Source organism: Poecilia latipinna, unplaced genomic scaffold (assembly GCF_001443285.1).
Source record: "Poecilia latipinna isolate Pla-1442-1.1 unplaced genomic scaffold, P_latipinna-1.0 Scaffold2060, whole genome shotgun sequence".
NCBI lineage: Eukaryota > Metazoa > Chordata > Actinopteri > Cyprinodontiformes > Poeciliidae > Poecilia > Poecilia latipinna.
In genome coordinates, this window is record NW_015114676.1 from 1 (window position 1) to 22,726 (window position 22,726).

At 41.4% G+C, this 22,726-nt stretch overlaps 1 protein-coding gene and 2 long non-coding RNA genes across 3 annotated transcripts; all 3 read right to left on the reverse strand.

The window, feature by feature from the left end:
- Positions 1-788: 788 nt before the first annotated feature.
- Positions 789-8,721, reverse strand: LOC106936009 (ral GTPase-activating protein subunit beta-like). Its single transcript, XM_015016774.1, has 8 exons — positions 8,623-8,721; positions 7,766-7,987; positions 6,138-6,340; positions 5,290-5,456; positions 5,025-5,211; positions 4,799-4,930; positions 4,321-4,499; positions 789-1,322 (listed from the first exon to the last, which is right to left on the reverse strand). Exons 2-8 carry the CDS (start codon positions 7,940-7,942, stop codon positions 1,042-1,044), a joined length of 1,326 nt encoding a protein of 441 aa, XP_014872260.1. The 5' UTR covers positions 7,943-7,987; positions 8,623-8,721; the 3' UTR covers positions 789-1,041.
- A 1,502-nt stretch (positions 8,722-10,223) lies between these two features.
- Positions 10,224-10,763, reverse strand: LOC106936001 (uncharacterized). Its single transcript, XR_001422032.1, has 2 exons — positions 10,652-10,763; positions 10,224-10,277 (listed from the first exon to the last, which is right to left on the reverse strand). It is a non-coding gene; the product is annotated as an uncharacterized LOC106936001 (long non-coding RNA).
- A 5,436-nt stretch (positions 10,764-16,199) lies between these two features.
- Positions 16,200-22,299, reverse strand: LOC106936000 (uncharacterized). The gene is made up of 2 exons (XR_001422031.1): positions 22,111-22,299; positions 16,200-16,344 (listed from the first exon to the last, which is right to left on the reverse strand). It is a non-coding gene; the product is annotated as an uncharacterized LOC106936000 (long non-coding RNA).
- Positions 22,300-22,726: the final 427 nt, after the last annotated feature.

Consider the following 22,726-nt stretch of genomic DNA (forward strand, 5'->3'; position numbering starts at 1 on the left):
TTAGTTAATGTCAAGTTGTCATAACAAAGACATTTTGAATAATTTTTGCTTATTCATATTTTAACCAAGTTAGTTTGCTATAAATGATTTATATTGCTGAACAGGTTTTTGATGAAGTGTGTTAGGTGATGCGCTTCTTTCTAATATTTAGTTCCCTTCACAGATTCTCCTTCAGATTCAAGTGGAAACTCTAGCTGGGAACTCAAAAACATTAATACTACTTCAAGTCAGAGGAAACATGTTGGAAAAACAAAATTAAAATATTCACAACCAACTCTGCAAAGGGTATGAATAATTTGGGGCTTAACAGAAGCTCTATACATCGTCCTATCAAGTTTGTCCTGTAAAATACAAACTTGTATATGGATAAATGATAAAAATAACTTTGTGGTACTTGAACTAAAACATTTGTAAGACACCAACAGCCACATGCCAATTAAGACATGCAAGACGTGCTCTCATATGAAACTCCAAACCTTCATTTCTAAACTGTAACCAAAGAGTGCTGCAGCTTCTCCAACAGACCTGAACCAAACGATCAGCTCGTCATGAGGCCTCCTCTAGTTAGAGTTTAGATTGGGTCTAAAAAACTGACCCGGCCCGATCCCGATCAGACTAATGAATTTCATTCATAGCCTAAAGTAATCCAACATATTTTACCTGTGATTATACTGCTTTCATTTTTAGACTATTTGAGTAAGCAGTGCATCTTCTCCTGTTTCTAGCTTTTGTTTAGCATCTTCCAGCTCCATCTAGTCTCCTGTTGTAATGGCAGAGTGAGAAAAGGTCAAATCATCTGGGATGTGTGATTGATAGGAGCGGAGCAGGGTGTGCATGCAGTGCACTGTGCTTGTTACAGAATGATTAACTTCCTGCACCCTGCTTACTTTCTTCATTTCTTCAACAGGTTAAGCTAGCTACTCCTCTATTTACACTATAATCAGCAGGTTAACATGACTTTATCTTGTGAGTTCTGGTTTGTTTTTTTCTTGAATGTATTGCACGTTTATTAAACGCTCCTCAGAAGCCCGAGCCCAACAATCAAGCTAATATTCTCGCCCAATTCGGCCCACATTCTCGGTCGGGCTCAGCCCATAGATCTAGGATTGGTTGGACTCCCCTAGCATAACCCAACTGTACGTTATGGCTGTGTGTAACAGTCAGACTTACAGTTGAGCTCTTGCTGGTGGTTTTCGTGACCACCGCATGCCGCTGTTTGCGGCTGTGTGGTGGTGTAGTGTTGGCGACGGAGGGGGGCGGAGACATACTCAATCTGTTCACTGGGGTGGGCGGGGCACTGTCCGCCCTTGGTCGTGATATACCTGTGAATAAGAAAGCAGCGTCACCATGGAGGCAAAACCTGTTCACTCGCTAATCAGCATTCCAGGCAAATGATGAGAAAAGAGAAAATGATTTGGGGTAAGAGACTTAATCAAAGCCCATCTTCATTGGTAGACATGCGTTAGAACGGTTAGATGTGAATCACCAAGATTGGAAATGCACTGATAATGATTGACACTTTAAGACCGGAGTAGTCCCCCGTTGATGATGTGGTAGTTTAGTCTATCTGTGAGATACCGTTTGCTTAGCAGCAAAACCTACAGTTCTTAAAGTTCCAGTGTGCAACGTTAAGGCCAATCTAGGTGCAAAGATGCAATATATATTATATAAACAAACATGCAGGTCAATATTTTTGCTTTAAAATAAAATAATCAAATCACTCTCTTTTGTACTAGAGAAGCCCAGAAAGCTCTAAGCTCCAGAGCAACAATATTCCATTTTGGTGGTCATTTTATTCATTTATTTTTATTGCTACATCCTACACACTGGACCTTTAACACGATCACCGCAAAAAACAAACCACATGTCCATCATGTCTCATTAAATGAGCTGATGAGTGTACCATGAGACAGCGGCAGGGGACAAAAAGAGAACGCCCTCTCGCGTACGTCTCTCTTTTCAACAAAGATACCTACAGTGTGAAGAGAAAAGTACATGCTGACATATTTCTCCTGAAATGTGGCTGACATTGTTTAGAACCCTCCATCTTCATCTCACCGAGAGGTTGTGACAAAATCAGCAAAAGGAAGGGACAAAAAAATTTAATGCTCAGATTTACTTTCATGATCAAAATAAAGTCAATGTTTTGGTCCGTTTGTCGTTTCCATGCTTAGCTTACCATAAAACCACTTTTGTTCAATGTAATGTAGTGTTTGCCAGTGTTGTAGTCAAGACCACCAAACCCAAGACCAAGACAAGACAAAGACCAGAGTGTATTGAGACCAAGATGAGACCAAAACTTTTAGGGCCTGAAACCAAGACCAGCGCCCCGCGCTACATGACACGATAATATGATCAAAAATGCTTCTCAAATTGATCTGAAAGATCCACATTCCCATAAAAACATTCTTTGTTCTGCTTTGCCATCCCTAAAAAGATAAAGCGATGGGTGTTTGCCCATATTGCTCATGTCAGAAACTACCCGTCTGCATCATTAAACATAGCAATTGAGGCAATGCCCTGACAGTAAATAACGCTCAACTATGAACACTGACGAAAGAGCAACAAGCAAGAAGGCGCTCACCGTGACTGTTCTCTCTCTCTCTCCTGCTACATGAAGCCAGGCAGTCTGACACCATGGCACACATTACAGCTGCCACTCTGAACGAAAACAATCATAGCGCGACGCACATGCTCTGCATGCTTTTTTGTTCTTGTGTTTTAATTATTTACTAATTAAATAAATACCAATGTATATAATTAAATAAAATAATAATATCTACTGCAGTGTACGCAGAGCATTACAAAAACAAAGAACGACTCTCAGTGAGGCTCCAGTCCGATCTACTTAGTAAAGAGCCGTTCAGAAGAATCGGATCGCTCGTGAATGTCACATCACTATACTGCAGACTTTTGGACACAGCGTTATCCCAAATATACGACATGTTAGTCAACACCTCCGTACAATAATCCAGCACATTGAGTGACAACTTTTTTTCATCACGAATGCTTATGTGTCTCTGTACAGCTAGCGTTGCTAACATCACGTCAACGGAGCTTACCTTCTTTGAGCTACTTTTCTAAGTGACGAAAAAAGTTAGACATAGTCCCTACCATCTGTGAAAGCGAAGTGATGCTTAGTTAGCAGTCGCCATCGGATTTCTTATGATTTATGCAGCGCTATTCTACTATTGACGATTAGTCAGACATCTTCTGCCGATCAGAGGAAACCACTGCGCATATCTCAGAGCGCCGCGTGTGAGTGAAAGATGTGGAGGGGTGGGGGGAGTAACAGAAAACACATAATTCGTAAGTCACGTTATTGCTTGGATTTTAATCAGTATCCATCCAGTTAAAACAAACACGTTAACAAATAAACTGGACAGTATGCTGTAAGCTTAGTGATATTTCCACAGTTGCAATCTTGACTGGTCTTGAAATAAAATCCAGAGTCCTCAGCGCCTGAGACCGAGATCATCAAAAACTGGTCTCGAGACCAAGACTGGTCTTGAGTACTACAACACTGGTGTTTGCTGTTCTGTTCAATATAACTTTGAATTTTAAAACATGTTGGTATGAAAGAAATTCAACCAATTTTTCAAAGTGGTTTAAATACAATTATGGTTTGGGGGGAAAAAACGGCAAGTTACCAATGCTGGGCAAACTTCTGCTGCTCAGCTACAGACCTGCTTCCCCTCCTCACATTCCCTCTTTTTCCCCAATAACTTTATTTCAACAAGAAACAAAATAAAACACAGACAATGAAGAACTGAATGTCATAAACATCATGCCTAAGGTTACTATAGAACATGTCAATTTTCATGTCAAATTAAGTTGGTGCTTGAGGGGTTAGTCTTTCAAGGGCAGATATCATTTGAATTGAAGTTAGCATTTAGCATTTGCTTCTGCTAAATACTGTGTTGGTGTATTGCTTCAGCGTTAGCAGAACGTATGTTTATGGTTAGTGCTTTAGGGTTGGAACGACGGACTCTTCAGTTAACGCTGCAAACCACTGCAAGTTACTATGGTAACACCTCACCAATTTTCCTTCTTGTTTTTTAATAATGCTGTCCCTTATCCACTACTACTAGTGTCAACATAATGAGGGTTTACTAAAAATACTAATGTAAGTTTCTACTGCAATATGATATGTGAGAATCTGTGTGTAATGACAGCAACATCTTACACTAATAAAGAATGATGCACACACTTCCACTGTTAAGAATTGTGTTCCTTTATAGCGTATAGCTGACATTTTTTTGGCCTTTGTTGATATCAGATCTGGTTCAATGTGAGGCATTTGTCTGTGCATCCTCTTACCTAGGAATGCATCCACAAGACAGCTGATGCCTCTCATGGCCCTGAAGAAGATCTGGGGTAGCTGTTTCAAACACGGGTGCAGAACTACTTCATGAGGAATCCCACTGGAGATCAAAAACTGCTCTTGAAACTTTGGAGTGGTGCTCACTATGGCTGGGTTGCTCAAATCCACCGGGTTGCTGGAAACAAACGAGATGTGAGGCATACTCAAGATTAGGTAGTTTACAGATCCCAATAAAAAAAAAAATTACTGAACATGTGAGAGAGACAATGACTGTATGAGGAGGAATGAAACAAAAGGCAGGAGGACAGTTGGATTCACTCAGAGTTAAAAGGTTAAACTATTCTTGTAGTTATAGTTCAAACATTTTTTGAGGAACCAACTTTCACTTCCCCTTCAAAACAGACTAACATCTAGCTCAGGTAGAGCTGTCATTTTTCTAGATGAATGAAAATACACAGAGGAGGTAAAATGCACCCGATCATGTGGAGAAAGCGATACCACGTCTGTGCCACACAGTCGTTGTCCATCTCTACGGGAATCAAGTTGGCATCTTCATCTGGAACTTTAAAAGGTGGGAAGGACGGTCCGTGAGTAAAGCGCAGCAGCCTGGATTATGAAATGAAAATATGCATTTTTTTAACAGTAGATAAATAATAATAAACTACACAAACTCATTCTATTGCTTGCCTCTTAGTCCTACCTTGAAGTCAGAGCACAAGCTACTCTGCTCCACTGCTCTACAACAGGAGGATGATGTCTCCAGTTGGACAGCATTTCCCTTGCGGTCTTCCAATATGGCGGCGTGGGAAAGCAGCGGGCGCATGCGAGAAGCCACACCTCAAACAGAACTGCCATCAGCTTCTCTGCCAGTTTCTCTGCTACGCCCACTAAAAGAAGAAGCAAAGCTAGGTTACTATGTGTGCTCACAAGGAGCGAATGAATGAAGACGCTGGAGCGTGGCTTACCGCCAACCGATGGAGGAGCAAGCAAAGTGTCGTTGATGCGTAGCAGGAAGAGCAGCAGCACCTCCCAGGTTTCCCTCACCATGGAGACAGACTCTCGTGCCAGCTTCTGAACCGCCGTCAGAACCTGCTGGCAGAGCCTGATGTGGTTCAGACTGTGCTGCTCAGGCCTGCGGACAGAAAGATACAAATCAAATTAGTAGCAAGGAAGCACCGATCCACTTTTTTCACTTCCCATACCAATACCTGAGGTTTAGTATCGGCCGATACAGATCCAATACAGAGAAACAAGTGAAGTGACTGAAATGAATGAATGTACTGAATTACTAATTAATTTAATAACTCTGCACCAATACAGCACATTGAAACACACCAACAGCTTGACAAGCTAACATGGAAAAACAACAACAGTTCAGTAGCTCCAATTAGGAGTAAAACAGTCAATGGAAAATAAATGAAAGAAAATTAAACTGACAAACAATAGATTTACTATCTTGGTCGAACATGTAAAAATAAACTGCAACAAATCTTTCAAATGGCTCAGGAAGAGCAATTAGGAATGCTAAATATAAAAAAATAATAAAGCATGACATGACACAGAGCACAAAGCATGGAACTAGACTGATTAGATCAGCCTTATGGATCAGGTACACCGTCACTGATATCCCATCTAGAATTGTTTTCAATATCGGCACCAGTATAGATATAGATATCAGATTGGTGCGAATCTAAATATTAGCTCATCTATGAGTGACTAATTAATAAAGCCCAATAATCTAGGTAAAGATAATTGTTACTGAGCGAAGATTAAATAATTACATTAAATGAGGGAAACTGAGGCGGGTGCATACCTTGGCACAAATACGTTGTAGAGATGACGCAGGATGGTCTGGACGTACATATTGGGTTCCTTCACCACAGGCTGGGGCATGGAGTCCTTGGGTGACACCAGCGCCATCATCCAGTCTGTGTACACGTCCACACACAGCTTGACAGTGTCGCCCTCTAAGGGCAGGGTCAGGCCATAACACAGCACCTCCATGGTCCACTTCACCTGGGAAGCAGAGCGTTTCCAGATATCAGTCACATGGGGTTTTTCCTACTAGTCTTTAAAATACTCTGTTAGTTTATAAATCACTACACAGCTTCGCATCACAATACATTAAACAGGTTTAGTCATATCACCATCCAGACCAATCAGGTCTTCTAGTTCTGGTTCTGCTCTGCATCAGAACCAGAACCAAAAATAGAGAAGCAGCATTCAGCTTCTATGCACCACAGATCTGGAACAAACTTCCAGAAAACTGAAAAACAGCTGAAGCACTGAGTGCCTTTAAATCAAAACCCAGCTACTTCGTCGCCTTTGGTTTATAATAATTGGAACATTGATCAATATATTTGATGTATATTTGCTCAATGATTTTGATGGTGGCATTTGACTAAATCCATTTGTTTCATAATTAGTTACCGTTTGTTTTTATGGTTTAAAGCACTTTGAACTGGTTTGTTGCTCAAATGTTCTTCACAAATCAACTTGACTCCAGATTTTGTTCTATCATTAGAAGACAAAACAAAATCTGTTCATTTCTCTGATTAATGCTTCTGACATAATAAAAACCGATATGAGAAGTAAGAGGAAGAAACTATTTAAAGAGAAACTATTTTCCACAAGGCAATACCAACCGTTTATTAAACCTGCTACAAAAGAGACCTGGGTTCAGAGCTATTGATTATTTTTGCTCTTTTTGTCATTTCCTACATTGCATATTTTACTTGATTCATAGCTGCCTTTTCTGATAATGAAAGGAACTGACAGCTGGTACTATCAAGGAAAAAAGAATCTTGAAAAAGTTCTCTTTGCATATTTGAGAACCAGTTTAAAGATTCCCAAGATTGGCTCAAGTCAAAGATATCCTTCACAAAAACAACAATAATGCAAGCAGTTTGAGAGGCATTTTATTTAAACAAACACAGACTCACAAACAGTTCCCTTCTGGTGATACAGAAGAGACATGTGCTGCACACTGCATCACTCATATGAATAACTACTAAGAAAATATCTCTAAATTAAAGGCATGAGAGTCTGAGATGATTTAAGCTAATGGAGTTTAAATGGTCTGTAAGAGCAGCAGGGAAACAATATCACCTCAGTTTTTATGCACACACTATTATCTCATCAATGACATTATGAAAAATAAAAATAAAAAACCTAATAAATTACAGCTGATTGTCCCAGAAGTTAGTTTTACTCTCTCTAAACGAAAGGAACCAATGTAAAGGAAACTGTTAGACCAAAGTTGAACAAACATCAGGATCAGTAGAAATTAGTTGGATCTCCTTATTAAATTAGATTTTTCTACTGAACCACAAAACATACGTTTATGAGAGCGAGAGAGAGAGACAGAGAGAGTTTAAAAGGTGAGCAGACTTTTTGAAATAAAAGGCCATAGGTGTTTCCCAGAGCTGCCAGCTTTCTCACCTCTTTGTCTGATTTGAGGATGTTTTCTGTGGCCAAAGGGCTCACTGCTGTGCCTAGAGGCTTGACCACTGCATTTGCCACCTCTGTGCCCACACTGGGAGGGTAGGTGTGCAGGACGCTGAGGTGACCCTGGTCGCTCTGCACCACCAGCTGCAGCGAGCGCCACTCGGAGTACATGCTGCTGGCGTCTGGTCCTCTTGGCTCACACCTCCTGCCTCCCGCCTGCAGACACACAGATCAGCCAGCTGTAGCAGACACACAACCAGGCTTATTATTTAGTTGCTGATCCACCACAGTGGTTTAAATAATGCTTTTCTCTGAGTTGATAGTCTTAAATTTGAAGTTTTACGATTGAGCAAAACTGGATGCAAACAAAACTTATGGCATAAGATATGAAGAAAAGCGGCTTCCTAAAATCCAAAGTCTTTGGCACGCCCTAACCAAATGCAAAGCACCACGGGTGTGTGTAAAAGTCTAAAATCACTCATTCATGTCTCCCTTCCCTGTAAGTCAGCCCGGATGTTTAATGCCGTTACTTTGCTTCTACCTTCCTACTAAAAACAGTTTAGCACCTATAAAAAACAACGTGTCTGTTTACTTTAGAAAGAACAGTGGCCAAATGATCACCATCAAAAATGCAGGATAGTTACCAAGCACAGGAATCACAACCAGGAAACGGATCTTCCACCGAGCAGCTTGTTAGCTTTAGCTAGCATCAAAAAATCTTCCTCATCTTACAAATGGCTTTAGCTGAAATTAGCATGGATGTGCTTTGCTTAAATGTTGTAAGACCGTTTTCTTGAATGTATTAAAACGGTATCAACATCATAGTCCAGCAGTTCTCGTTACAAACATACCACGAAATTGAAACTACGTTGTAGCTGTCCGAAGCTAGCCTTGATAACGTTCGCTGCGTTAGCCTCTTCGTTGACATTAGCTTGCTGTCGTTTCTGCAAGCTAATTTTGCAATGGTTTTAATGTTTGTTCATTAGCTGAGTAATTGTTGTCTGTTCTACCTGGACCAGCTGGGAACGTTGTCATAACAGGCCTCAGAAACTCGCTGTCTGTACTTTCCGTGTAGCGCCCTGCTCTAAACCATAACAGCCTCCATCTTCGCAATGTCAGGGCTCGGATATTGCAGCTTTGACGGGTCTAACGGGAAGAAGGATCCGGTGTGTGGTTTAATGCCCCCTAACGGTTGTTGCCTGTAATTACGTTTTGCATTGCTTTCCTTTCTCCAAAATACAACACTACATACAGCACCGCTTTAATAAACGTTGAGTTACCGGTTACCTTTTTTACTTCTCCGATTACCCCAGGCCAGATATAGGGAGCCAAACATACCCGTTTCTGGGTCATAGAGACCCCAGTGCATTCTGGGATGTTTATGTTTCATGGATGTCTTCATTGCAATGTTTCTGATCTTATGCACACTACAAGCTCAGCTGCATTCACAGGTGAACTCCAGTCAAGTTGTAGTAATATCTGAAGAATAATCAGTGAAAATCAGACACACTTGAGCTCAAGTTTGAGTATCAAAACCAAAGCTGTACATACAAATCAAGAAAATTATGAACAAGCCTGAGCATCCTCTTCACGAGACTGACAGAAAAACAGTGTCTTCAGTCAGAGGCTTTTTCAAGTTAGCCGTTATACAGACAGCTACAGGAGATCTGTCTTGCCTGCCGTCAACATCAGCAATAACTCTTTGAAGAACCTTGAATTAGTATGAACCACAGCAACATTTAATTTCCTTTTGGAATAAATAAACCATTTTTGAATTTGAATATGTACCCGTTATATTTAAATACATATAATTTCATATCTGTATTGCAAAAATGACTAAAAGCATGCTTTCTTTTTGTCATTTTATGTGGAGAATATTTAAAGAGGCAGTTTTATGTAAAATTGACTCTTGAGCTTTTCACCATGTTGTAATATTATTCCCTCATCAAAAACATTTATAGTTTTGTTTTGATTCTTTCATGCATGTTTGAGAAATGATTTAATCTCCATGGATGGATGGGAGCAGCAAAATGAATTAAGAGGTGTATACACTACAAAAAACAGATTCAATACATAAAAGAAAAAATACAGGAAGATCTAGAATAACAACAATGCAATATGAGACAGTGGGGTATTAATTATACTACATTTAGAATTTAGGAGGGAAAAACATTAAGATAATTGGTCATGAGAACATTATTGATAAACTCTTAATTTTTTCCGATGTGTTGCTCTGTGATTTTTTTTGTAACATCAACAACCACCTTGGATAGAAGTATCTGAGTAAACATCTACCGGTTATTTTTTGGGCTGTGCTAAAGATTGTACCTTTACCCTAAAATACTATAAAATGACAAATAAAAAAATTAAGCCAAAGGTTTTGTTAAGTGTTCTATAATTTCATGGCTTCCCACACTTGAAAAGGAGGACTTGAAGAGACTTCAGGATTTCACTCAATCTTTTTTATTTTCACCAATGAGTGAGAATCAATGAACAGGTGAAAAACCTACAAAATGCATACAAAATATTTTAACATACATTTTAGACATTTGGTTCAAAGTTAATAATTTATCTTAATGACTAATTCCATTTTTAACCTTAGACATACATTTCTTTCACAATTTTAACCATAAATTCAAGTATTAAATTATTAAATTCCATGTTTGGTTGAATCAAATAAATCCAAACATTTTAGAATTATTATTTTTTTCTTTTTCTTAGGACATAAGTTTTTACATTAAATATCTTAACATACATTTAATGGAACCAAACTGTAAAAACTAGCAGTGCAAACTGTTCCTTCAATAAATTCTGCATTTCTTTTCTCAAATGTGAAACTACAGTCAAATTACATTCAACTGAGCCCAGTTAATGGCTTACCGGTAGTCCTTGTTTAATCTAAGTCCTTTCCCATGAAATGCTGCTTTGGAGGCTGTGTTTGCCTTCCTCAGCTCTGTTGCAAAACCAGCAAAGTGGTTGGTAGATTCCTTATATTACCTGAGTTGAGGTAATGTTTGCTTTTTTTTTTTTGCAAAAATGCAAAAAAACAAAACAAAACATTGAGGTATAAATATTTTAGCAAGTCAATGTATGCTTTAAAATAAATTTTACCTCATAACCCCAATCTTTTCAGCACATTTGTGTTGCATTGTCTTCAACAGGATAAGGTCACACCGTTTACTCGGTGTGCTGATTGGACCAGATTTCTTTCACCTGCTGAAAAGTGCTGCAGACTGGCAGACTGGCACACTAATGTGTGTGTGTGTGTACGTGTGCGTGTGCCCGCGCACACATAAATATCTATTCATGCAACCACATCTGAACTAATGAGCAGATCTGCACAACACCTCCCACTCGATCTTGCAAGTGGGAGGGAAGATCGCATTTTTTAAGTGAGCTGGTTCCCTCTGCTTGGTCTTCTGCTGGGATGAGCACTACAAGGCGCCGGACGTCCCGATGGAGAATGGTGCCCTGAACCTCCTTCACCAATCCAGAACATTTCACAGGAGGATTAGGTCCCAAACTATACCCACTTGGAGAAACCTTCACATAAACATCCCGGACTATCCCTTTGCAATCAGGATTCCCAGCAACAACTCTACCCATCTTGAATTGCTCCCTTAGAGCATTTTGGTCGCAGAGCCAGACCACATCGCCAATAGCAACATTTCTTTCAGCAGTATGCCACCTACCACGGACAAACGAGTTGGGACCTGCAAGTTGACTCCAGGACCTCCAAAAGTAGTCAACTTGAGTTTGTATTTCTTGCAGCCTTTTAAAGGGGTAAGTGGTATAGTCAAATGTCTTGAAATCTCCACTTTGTGTAGCTCGACCGAGCAGCAGGGTGTTTGGAGTGATGTACTGGATTCGATCTTCGTGGCTCTATACTCTAGCATCAATAGGTCTTTCGTTGGCTAGATTGGCAGCTAGCTTAATCATCGTAAGAAACTCACTGAAGGTAAGGCCTTCCACTCTGCAAAGACTTTGGAACGCTCTCTTAATGATCTTGACAACAGTTTCAGCTGCACCTTTGCGATGTGGTGAATCGACTGGAAGAATTTTCCATGTCCAGTAAGTCCCATTTTTTGCAGCATCCTCTTCAAGTGAGAATTTGTCTTGCTGTCTCAGGTAAGCATACATTTCTTGCAGAATGAGTTTTGCCCCAATAAAGTTATTACCTGGGTCAGACCACACCTTCTGGGGATGACCTCTGATGGACGTAAACCTCTGGTAGGGAAGTATGAAGCTCTCTGTAGATAATGTGTTTGTCAGTTCAACATGAATGGCTCTGCTTGACATACAGCAGAACAACACACCCCAAACTTTCATGCTCACTCTTTTCTTGACGTCATATTTCACTTGGTAAGGGCCAAACAAATCAACAGATATAAATTGAAATGGTGCACTTGGACTAGACCTTTCTTCAGGCAGATCCCTCATTATTTGCCGACAGGTTTTCGCTCTCACCTTTTTGCACACTATACACTCATCGACAACTTTTCTGGCAATGACTCGTGCTCTGATGACTCATGCTTTCTTCCGCATACGCAGCAAAGTTCCTGCCACTCCATCATGTCCTTCACTGTGTGCTGCTTGGGGTAGAAGGGTGGAGATCCAAGACTGGAAGGGCAACAGAGGAACGGCTCTGTGGTCCTCCTTAAAAGTCTGAACTCTGCTGCCACACATCAAGAGCCTGCTTGTTTCATCTTTGTAGACAACCAGTCTGTCAGTCATTGTAGTTGGAAATTGTACACCTTCTTGTACTGCCAGGCATAGGTCTCTGAACACATCTCCTCTTTTGCCAACTGTAATGACACCAGATGAAGGGACCACCTACCACTTTTCTTTATCTGTGATCTTGACATGCAGGAACTTTTTTGCTGCTCTCCAAATCCATGCAACTACCCCTATCAGTTTTCTCAAACTGCTGAAGTGCCTCACGTCCACTAGTTGCTGGACTACTGCAGCTGCAGGCAGCCTTCTAGAGATGATCACTTTATTCTGGACTCTGATTGGATTTTGTTCTTTCAGCTGACTTTGGGTAAGTGCAGCAACAAATGTTTTCTTCTGTATTTTTATAACATTGTCTCTTGCTTGCACAGCAACATCATTTGCAGATTTCTTTGGACACTCACTTTCAGGAAGTTAAAGGAAACTTGGACCCAACTGCCACTCTGAGTCTTCGGTTAAGTAAGCAGGACTTGCCCCTCTGGTGATAATATCAGCAATATTTGCTGATCCTGGAATCCACCACCAGTCTTGGACATTAGTGCTGCTCTGGATCTCTCCAACCCGGTTGGCGAAGAAGGTCTGATATCCATAACTCTCTCACTGTATTGCACCCAAGACAGTTTGACTGTCAACGAGGTGGAACCACTTCTCAACTTTGATTCGGCAATGTTTCTGGAAATAGGTCTGTAGCCGGGCTGCAAATACTGCTCCGCATATCTCCACTTTCACGAGGTCACCATTGCAGTTGAGAGGAGTCAGCTTGGCTTTAGACTCAACCAACCTCACACTTAAACCATTAGGGCATTCCCAAAGTAGGTACAACACAGCACCATATGCATGCTCACTGCCATCAGAAAAAGTGATGCCAATTGGACCTGCATGTGGGTCTGGTGGTGTCAGGGATCTGATGAATCTGAGTTGGCTCAGGTCAGCATATTCTTCTAGCAGCTTTACGGCATCCTCTCTGAGTTCTTTGGACAGAGCAGCATCCCAGGTATCTTTTGCGCAATACATTAGCTTTGCTTCCTGAAAAGCCCTTCGAACCAGAATTGCTCCTTTCTGCTTTGCAGGAGTCACAAGGCCAAGTGGATCATAGAGAGCAGAGACTTGACTTAACAGTTCTCTTCTGGTAAGAGGATTTGGGGTTTGTCCTTTTACTTCTTCTCTTAGCAGGTCCTGACCAAGGCGCATTTTCTTCTTCCTCTTGGAAAAGTTCACTGCAACCATGACATGCAGCTTGTCATCTTCAACAGTGTAACCCAGACCAAGGGCTTTGTTATCTTTTCCAGTGAGCTGGTTAGGTAAGATCATGGTCTTTATCTCCATGTTAACTTCTCTTGACTCCTGCCTCCCACTTTGACTAGAGTAGACCCAGGGCTTCATGAAAAATCCTCCAGCTTTAAGGATCTGCTCGATGTTGGATGTGAGGAGTTTCAGGTAGTCAAGGTTGTTGTTAGATGTCAAGATGTCATCGACGTAGACGTCTTCTTCCAGCACACATTTCTCCCCTTTGAACTGTGTAAATGGGGGTAGGCTGGCAGTCTCCCGCATGGCAACTTGGGCGATACAGCCAGCAGGTTTTTCCCAGATATTGACCCTTGTTATGGCAAAATCTTCTATTTCAGCATCCTCACTGTCAGGTCACAGAAACCTGTGCAGATGAACCTCTTTCTCCTCTAACCACACAGAGTTGTACATTTTTTGGATGTCACCAAGGGCAGCAAAGACACCAACTCGGAACCATCCTGAGCTGATGTCTTAAATCTGATCGGATTTAAGACATCAGGACCTTTAATCAACATGTCATTCATGTCATAGTGTGGAACAGGCTAGTGTGGCTGCTGTCCCACACTAGCCTCACTGGAGTAGATATGGAATGTGGATTTGGTGCAATCAGATGACTTGTATACCACACTGGCCCAGCCCAGCTTTGTAGTACTTCTTTGGACAGTTTCACTGCAGCTTTGCGATCAACCATTTCATGGACTTGTGAAGCATAGCCCAATTCGTTCCATTATTCGTCTAGATTGACCATTTCTCACTGGTGGAATTGCTTGTAATTCTTCAATAATCTCAAGAGCAATGGTAGCTTTATTCCCAAAACGATTGTCCAGGACTCTGAAGATCTCATCTGATGAATTATATGTTGACAGGCGTAAATCTTTTGCCACTTTCTTATCGAGACTATCAAGCAATTGAAACTTCTTTACTTCTTTCAAACCAGATGGTTCACCTTGCTTCTGGAGAGCCTCCCATTCTTTTCTCAATCTGTAATAGTCTCGTTTACTTCCACCAAACTTTGGTAAACCTGTGGCTTTCAGTTTTATTGCAGCTACTGGAGGTAGGCTGCGGACTAAGGCTTTTTCCTCTGTTGTGTCCTTCTTCCTTGCTGCTTCGATAAAGACAGCCTTCTGGGATACCAGCCTAGGGAGGCACACCCCCTAGCTCCCTTACACGGTAGTTTAAAATCCTTTTTCTCGGCAGGTGGGGCCCAACGGTTCCAATTTTGGTGTGCTTCTTTTGCCTTCTGGATCAATTTCTCCAAATGAGTCAGCATAAACTCATATGCCTCCAGAGTTGTGTCTGGCCCGATGGAGGAAACATTCTTGGACTCATCCTCTGCAACTTGTAGAGCCAGGGACAGTTCCTTCTCTCCATATGTGGCCCACATTGTCTCTCGGATAAGGAGTTTAGCTTCTTTAAGCTTTGTTCACATTCTTTCTCCGTCTTCTCTGTCGGCTTTCTGAAGATTACTCAGCTCCTCAGCTGCAGTTGCTTTGCACTCAGCCATATAAGTAGCCTCCACATCCTCATTTGCCTCCATAACTTTGGAGCTCTCCAGTGTAAGCTTCTTGTAGTTCTCCTCCAGTTCCTCCTTAGACATCTCCATGTAGGTCCTGTTAAGGAAGAGTTTCTCTGAATTAATTTTGGAAAAGTCTGGCTCTCTCTTCCTCTTGGATCCCAGGTCTTCTCGGCAGGCCGCGTGTAGTCACTCAGCAGAAAACAACAATGCGTGTTGACATCACAGAATTACAGAGTTTAATCCAATATAAGGCAACGTATGAACTTACACAGAAACTGCAGAACAACGGAGACATACATTCATTTACCTGACATACTTGGAAAAGAAGGAAAAAGAAAGCAAGAAAAGCAAAGACGTCCAAAGACGTCAAAAGAGAGATTTGCTCTTGCAACTCTCTCTCTAGAGTTGCAAGACACAGATGAGTGTAGAAGACACAGATGAGTGTGAAAAGCTGGAACTTCTCCTGATTGTTTTCCCACACAGACAAAAGGCAGTTCAAACGATCCTAGCAAACCATCTGCTGTAACTACAGGCAAATTAAAGGTCAAAAAGTCAGAATATGTTACTGATTTTAAAACCACAATTAGGCCATTTGAAGCAAGATATATTAAGTTTTAAAACTAGCTTATTTTAAATTTATTTTCTCAACAGTCCTCATAATGTTATTTGCAAAGTGGGAGAAAAGACTTTTAACTGTTGTCCTCTCTGCTTTGAGGTCACCAGGGGACTTTAATTCAGCCATTTTCCTCCTTTGGAAGACAGATAGCAGATCTCAGTCTCTGGTTGCAGAATGGAATCTCCTCTGGTTGGAACAGTTTTTCACTGTCAAGTGTTCTATAATTTCATGGCTTCCCACACTTGAAAAGGAGGACTTGAAGAGACTTCAGGATTTCACTCAATCTTTTTTATTTTCACCAATGAGTGAGAATCAATGAACAGGTGAAAAACCTACAAAATGCATACAAAATATTTTAACATACATTTTAGACATTTGGTTCAAAGTTAATAATTTATCTTAATGACTAATTCCATTTTTAACCTTAGACATACATTTTTCTCAAATGTGAAACTACAGTCAAATTACATTCAACTGAGCCCAGTTAATGGCTTACCGGTAGTCCTTGTTTAATCTAAGTCCTTTCCCATGAAATGCTGCTTTGGAGGCTGTGTTGGCCTTCCTCAGCTCTGTTGCAAAACCAGCAAAGTGGTTGGTAGATTCCTTATATTACCTGAGTTGAGGTAATGTTTGCTTTTTTTTTTTTGCAAAAATGCAAAAAAACAAAACAAAACATTGAGGTATAAATATTTTAGCAAGTCAATGTATGCTTTAAAATAAATTTTACCTCATAACCCCAATCTTTTCAGCACATTTGTGTTGCATTGTCTTCAACAGGATAAGGTCACACCGTTTACTCGGTGTGCTGATTGGACCAGATTTCTTTCACCTGCTGAAAAGTGCTGCAGACTGGCAGACTGGCACACTAATGTGTGTGTGTGTGTACGTGTGCGTGTGCCCGCGCACACATAAATATCTATTCATGCAACCACATCTGAACTAATGAGCAGATCTGCACAACACCTCCCACTCGATCTTGCAAGTGGGAGGGAAGATCGCATTTTTTAAGTGAGCTGGTTCCCTCTGCTTGGTCTTCTGCTGGGATGAGCACTACAAGGCGCCGGACGTCCCGATGGAGAATGGTGCCCTGAACCTCCTTCACCAATCCAGAACATTTCACAGGAGGATTAGGTCCCAAACTATACCCACTTGGAGAAACCTTCACATAAACATCCCGGACTATCCCTTTGCAATCAGGATTCCCAGCAACAACTCTACCCATCTTGAATTGCTCCCTTAGAGCATTTTGGTCGCAGAGCCAGACCACATCGCCAATAGCAACATTTCTTTCAGCAGTATGCCACCTACCACGGACAAACGAGTTGGGACCTGCAAGTTGACTCCAGGACCTCCAAAAGTAGTCAACTTGAGTTTGTATTTCTTGCAGCCTTTTAAAGGGGTAAGTGGTATAGTCAAATGTCTTGAAATCTCCACTTTGTGTAGCTCGACCGAGCAGCAGGGTGTTTGGAGTGATGTACTGGATTCGATCTTCGTGGCTCTATACTCTAGCATCAATAGGTCTTTCGTTGGCTAGATTGGCAGCTAGCTTAATCATCGTAAGAAACTCACTGAAGGTAAGGCCTTCCACTCTGCAAAGACTTTGGAACGCTCTCTTAATGATCTTGACAACAGTTTCAGCTGCACCTTTGCGATGTGGTGAATCGACTGGAAGAATTTTCCATGTCCAGTAAGTCCCATTTTTTGCAGCATCCTCTTCAAGTGAGAATTTGTCTTGCTGTCTCAGGTAAGCATACATTTCTTGCAGAATGAGTTTTGCCCCAATAAAGTTATTACCTGGGTCAGACCACACCTTCTGGGGATGACCTCTGATGGACGTAAACCTCTGGTAGGGAAGTATGAAGCTCTCTGTAGATAATGTGTTTGTCAGTTCAACATGAATGGCTCTGCTTGACATACAGCAGAACAACACACCCCAAACTTTCATGCTCACTCTTTTCTTGACGTCATATTTCACTTGGTAAGGGCCAAACAAATCAACAGATATAAATTGAAATGGTGCACTTGGACTAGACCTTTCTTCAGGCAGATCCCTCATTATTTGCCGACAGGTTTTCGCTCTCACCTTTTTGCACACTATACACTCATCGACAACTTTTCTGGCAATGACTCGTGCTCTGATGACTCATGCTTTCTTCCGCATACGCAGCAAAGTTCCTGCCACTCCATCATGTCCTTCACTGTGTGCTGCTTGGGGTAGAAGGGTGGAGATCCAAGACTGGAAGGGCAACAGAGGAACGGCTCTGTGGTCCTCCTTAAAAGTCTGAACTCTGCTGCCACACATCAAGAGCCTGCTTGTTTCATCTTTGTAGACAACCAGTCTGTCAGTCATTGTAGTTGGAAATTGTACACCTTCTTGTACTGCCAGGCATAGGTCTCTGAACACATCTCCTCTTTTGCCAACTGTAATGACACCAGATGAAGGGACCACCTACCACTTTTCTTTATCTGTGATCTTGACATGCAGGAACTTTTTTGCTGCTCTCCAAATCCATGCAACTACCCCTATCAGTTTTCTCAAACTGCTGAAGTGCCTCACGTCCACTAGTTGCTGGACTACTGCAGCTGCAGGCAGCCTTCTAGAGATGATCACTTTATTCTGGACTCTGATTGGATTTTGTTCTTTCAGCTGACTTTGGGTAAGTGCAGCAACAAATGTTTTCTTCTGTATTTTTATAACATTGTCTCTTGCTTGCACGGCAACATCATTTGCAGATTTCTTTGGCCACTCACTATCAGGAAGTTGAAGGGAACTTGCACCCAACTGCCACTCTGAGTCTTCGGTTAAGTAAGCAGGACTTGCTCCTCTGGTGATAATATCTGCAACATTTGCTGATCCTGGAATCCACCACCAGTCTTGGACATTAGTGCTGCTCTGGATCTCTCCAACCCGGTTGGCGAAGAAGGTCTGATATCCATAACTCTCTCACTGTATTGCACCCAAGACAGTTTGACTGTCAACGAGGTGGAACCACTTCTCAACTTTGATTCGGCAATGTTTCTGGAAATAGGTCTGTAGCCGGGCTGCAAATACTGCTCCGCATATCTCCACTTTCACGAGGTCACCATTGCAGTTGAGAGGAGTCAGCTTGGCTTTAGACTCAACCAACCTCACACTTAAACCATTAGGGCATTCCCAAAGTAGGTACAACACAGCACCATATACATGCTCACTACCATCAGAAAATATGATGCCAATTGGACCTGCATGTGGGTCTGGTGGTGTCAGGGATCTGATGAATCCGAGTTAGCTCAAGTCAGCATATTCTTCTAGCAGCTTTACGGCATCCTCTCTGAGTTCTTTGGACAGAGCAGCATCGCAGGTATCTTTTGCGCAATACATTAGCTTTGCTTCCTGAAAAGCCCTTCGAACCAGAATTGCTCCTTTCTGCTTTGCAGGAGTCACAAGGCCAAGTGGATCATAGAGAGCAGAGACTTGACTTAACAGTTCTCTTCTGGTAAGAGGATTTGGGGTTTGTCCTTTTACTTCTTCTCTTAGCAGGTCCTGACCAAGGCGCATTTTCTTCTTCCTCTTGGAAAAGTTCACTGCAACCATGACATGCAGCTTGTCATCTTCAACAGTGTAACCCAGACCAAGGGCTTTGTTATCTTTTCCAGTGAGCTGGTTAGGTAAGATCATGGTCTTTATCTCCATGTTAACTTCTCTTGACTCCTGCCTCCCACTTTGACTAGAGTAGACCCAGGGCTTCATGAAAAATCCTCCAGCTTTAAGGATCTGCTCGATGTTGGATGTGAGGAGTTTCAGGTAGTCAAGGTTGTTGTTAGATGTCAAGATGTCATCGACGTAGACGTCTTCTTCCAGCACACATTTCTCCCCTTTGAACTGTGTAAATGGGGGTAGGCTGGCAGTCTCCCGCATGGCAACTTGGGCGATACAGCCAGCAGGTTTTTCCCAGATATTGACCCTTGTTATGGTAAAATCTTCTATTTCAGCATCCTCACTGTCACGCCACAAAAACCTGTGCAGATGAACCTCTTTCTCTTCTAACCACACAGAGTTGTACATTTTTTGGATGTCACCAAGGGCAGCAAAGACACCAACTCGGAACCATCCTGAGCTGATGTCTTAAATCTGATCGGATTTAAGACATCAGGACCTTTAATCAACATGTCATTCATGTCATAGTGTGGAACAGGCTAGTGTGGCTGCTGTCCCACACTAGCCTCACTGGAGTAGATATGGAATGTGGATTTGGTGCAATCAGATGACTTGTATACCACACTGGCCCAGCCCAGCTTTGTAGTACTTCTTTGGACAGTTTCACTGCAGCTTTGCGATCAACCATTTCATGGACTTGTGAAGCATAGCCCAATTCGTTCCATTATTCGTCTAGATTGACCATTTCTCACTGGTGGAATTGCTTGTAATTCTTCAATAATCTCAAGAGCAATGGTAGCTTTATTCCCAAAACGATTGTCCAGGACTCTGAAGATCTCATCTGATGAATTATATGTTGACAGGCGTAAATCTTTTGCCACTTTCTTATCGAGACTATCAAGCAATTGAAACTTCTTTACTTCTTTCAAACCAGATGGTTCACCTTGCTTCTGGAGAGCCTCCCATTCTTTTCTCAATCTGTAATAGTCTCGTTTACTTCCACCAAACTTTGGTAAACCTGTGGCTTTCAGTTTTATTGCAGCTACTGGAGGTAGGCTGCGGACTAAGGCTTTTTCCTCTGTTGTGTCCTTCTTCCTTGCTGCTTCGATAAAGACAGCCTTCTGGGATACCAGCCTAGGGAGGCACACCCCCTAGCTCCCTTACACGGTAGTTTAAAATCCTTTTTCTCGGCAGGTGGGGCCCAACGGTTCCAATTTTGGTGTGCTTCTTTTGCCTTCTGGATCAATTTCTCCAAATGAGTCAGCATAAACTCATATGCCTCCAGAGTTGTGTCTGGCCCGATGGAGGAAACATTCTTGGACTCATCCTCTGCAACTTGTAGAGCCAGGGACAGTTCCTTCTCTCCATATGTGGCCCACATTGTCTCTCGGATAAGGAGTTTAGCTTCTTTAAGCTTTGTTCACATTCTTTCTCCGTCTTCTCTGTCGGCTTTCTGAAGATTACTCAGCTCCTCAGCTGCAGTTGCTTTGCACTCAGCCATATAAGTAGCCTCCACATCCTCATTTGCCTCCATAACTTTGGAGCTCTCCAGTGTAAGCTTCTTGTAGTTCTCCTCCAGTTCCTCCTTAGACATCTCCATGTAGGTCCTGTTAAGGAAGAGTTTCTCTGAATTAATTTTGGAAAAGTCTGGCTCTCTCTTCCTCTTGGATCCCAGGTCTTCTCGGCAGGCCGCGTGTAGTCACTCAGCAGAAAACAACAATGCGTGTTGACATCACAGAATTACAGAGTTTAATCCAATATAAGGCAACGTATGAACTTACACAGAAACTGCAGAACAACGGAGACATACATTCATTTACCTGACATACTTGGAAAAGAAGGAAAAAGAAAGCAAGAAAAGCAAAGACGTCCAAAGACGTCAAAAGAGAGATTTGCTCTTGCAACTCTCTCTCTAGAGTTGCAAGACACAGATGAGTGTAGAAGACACAGATGAGTGTGAAAAGCTGGAACTTCTCCTGATTGTTTTCCCACACAGACAAAAGGCAGTTCAAACGATCCTAGCAAACCATCTGCTGTAACTACAGGCAAATTAAAGGTCAAAAAGTCAGAATATGTTACTGATTTTAAAACCACAATTAGGCCATTTGAATCAAGATATATTAAGTTTTAAAACTAGCTTATTTTAAATTTATTTTCTCAACAGTCCTCATAATGTTATTTGCAAAGTGGGAGAAAAGACTTTTAACTGTTGTCCTCTCTGCTTTGAGGTCACCAGGGGACTTTAATTCAGCCATTTTCCTCCTTTGGAAGACAGATAGCAGATCTCAGTCTCTGGTTGCAGAATGGAATCTCCTCTGGTTGGAACAGTTTTTCACTGTCAAGTGTTCTATAATTTCATGGCTTCCCACACTTGAAAAGGAGGACTTGAAGAGACTTCAGGATTTCACTCAATCTTTTTTTTTATTTTCACCAATGAGTGAGAATCAATGAACAGGTGAAAAACCTACAAAACGCATACAAAATATTTTAACATACATTTTAGACATTTGGTTCAAAGTTAATTTATCTTAATGACTAATTCCATTTTTAACCTTAAACATACATTTCTCTTACAATTTTAACCATAAATTCACAGTATTAAATTATTAAATTTCATGTCTGGTTGAATTTGAATCAAACAAATCCACACATTTTTAGAATTACATTTTTTTCTTTTTCTTAGGACATAAGGTTTTTTACATTAGATATCTTAACATACATTTAGTGGAACCAAACTATAAAATTAGCAGTGCAAACTGTTACTTCAATAAATTCTTCATTTCATTTCTCAAATACAAAACTACAGTCAAATTACATTCAATTGAGCCCAGTTAGTGGCTTACCGGTAGTCCTTGTTTAATCTAAGTCCTTTCCCATGAAATGCTGCTTTGGAGGCTGTGTTTGCCTTCCTCAGCTCTGTTGCAAAACCAGCAAAGTGGTTGGTAGATTCCTTATATTACCTGAGTTGCGGGTGCTGCTGATTGGGCCAGATTTCTTTCACCTGCTGAAAAGTGCTGCAGAGTGGCACACGAATGTGTGTGTGTATGTGTGCACACACAAATGTCTATTCATGCACCCACATCTGAACTAATGAGCAGATCTGCGCAACCATTTGACCTAATTCTAAGTTTTTATTTATTTTATTTTTTTCAGATTAGCTTGGCTAAC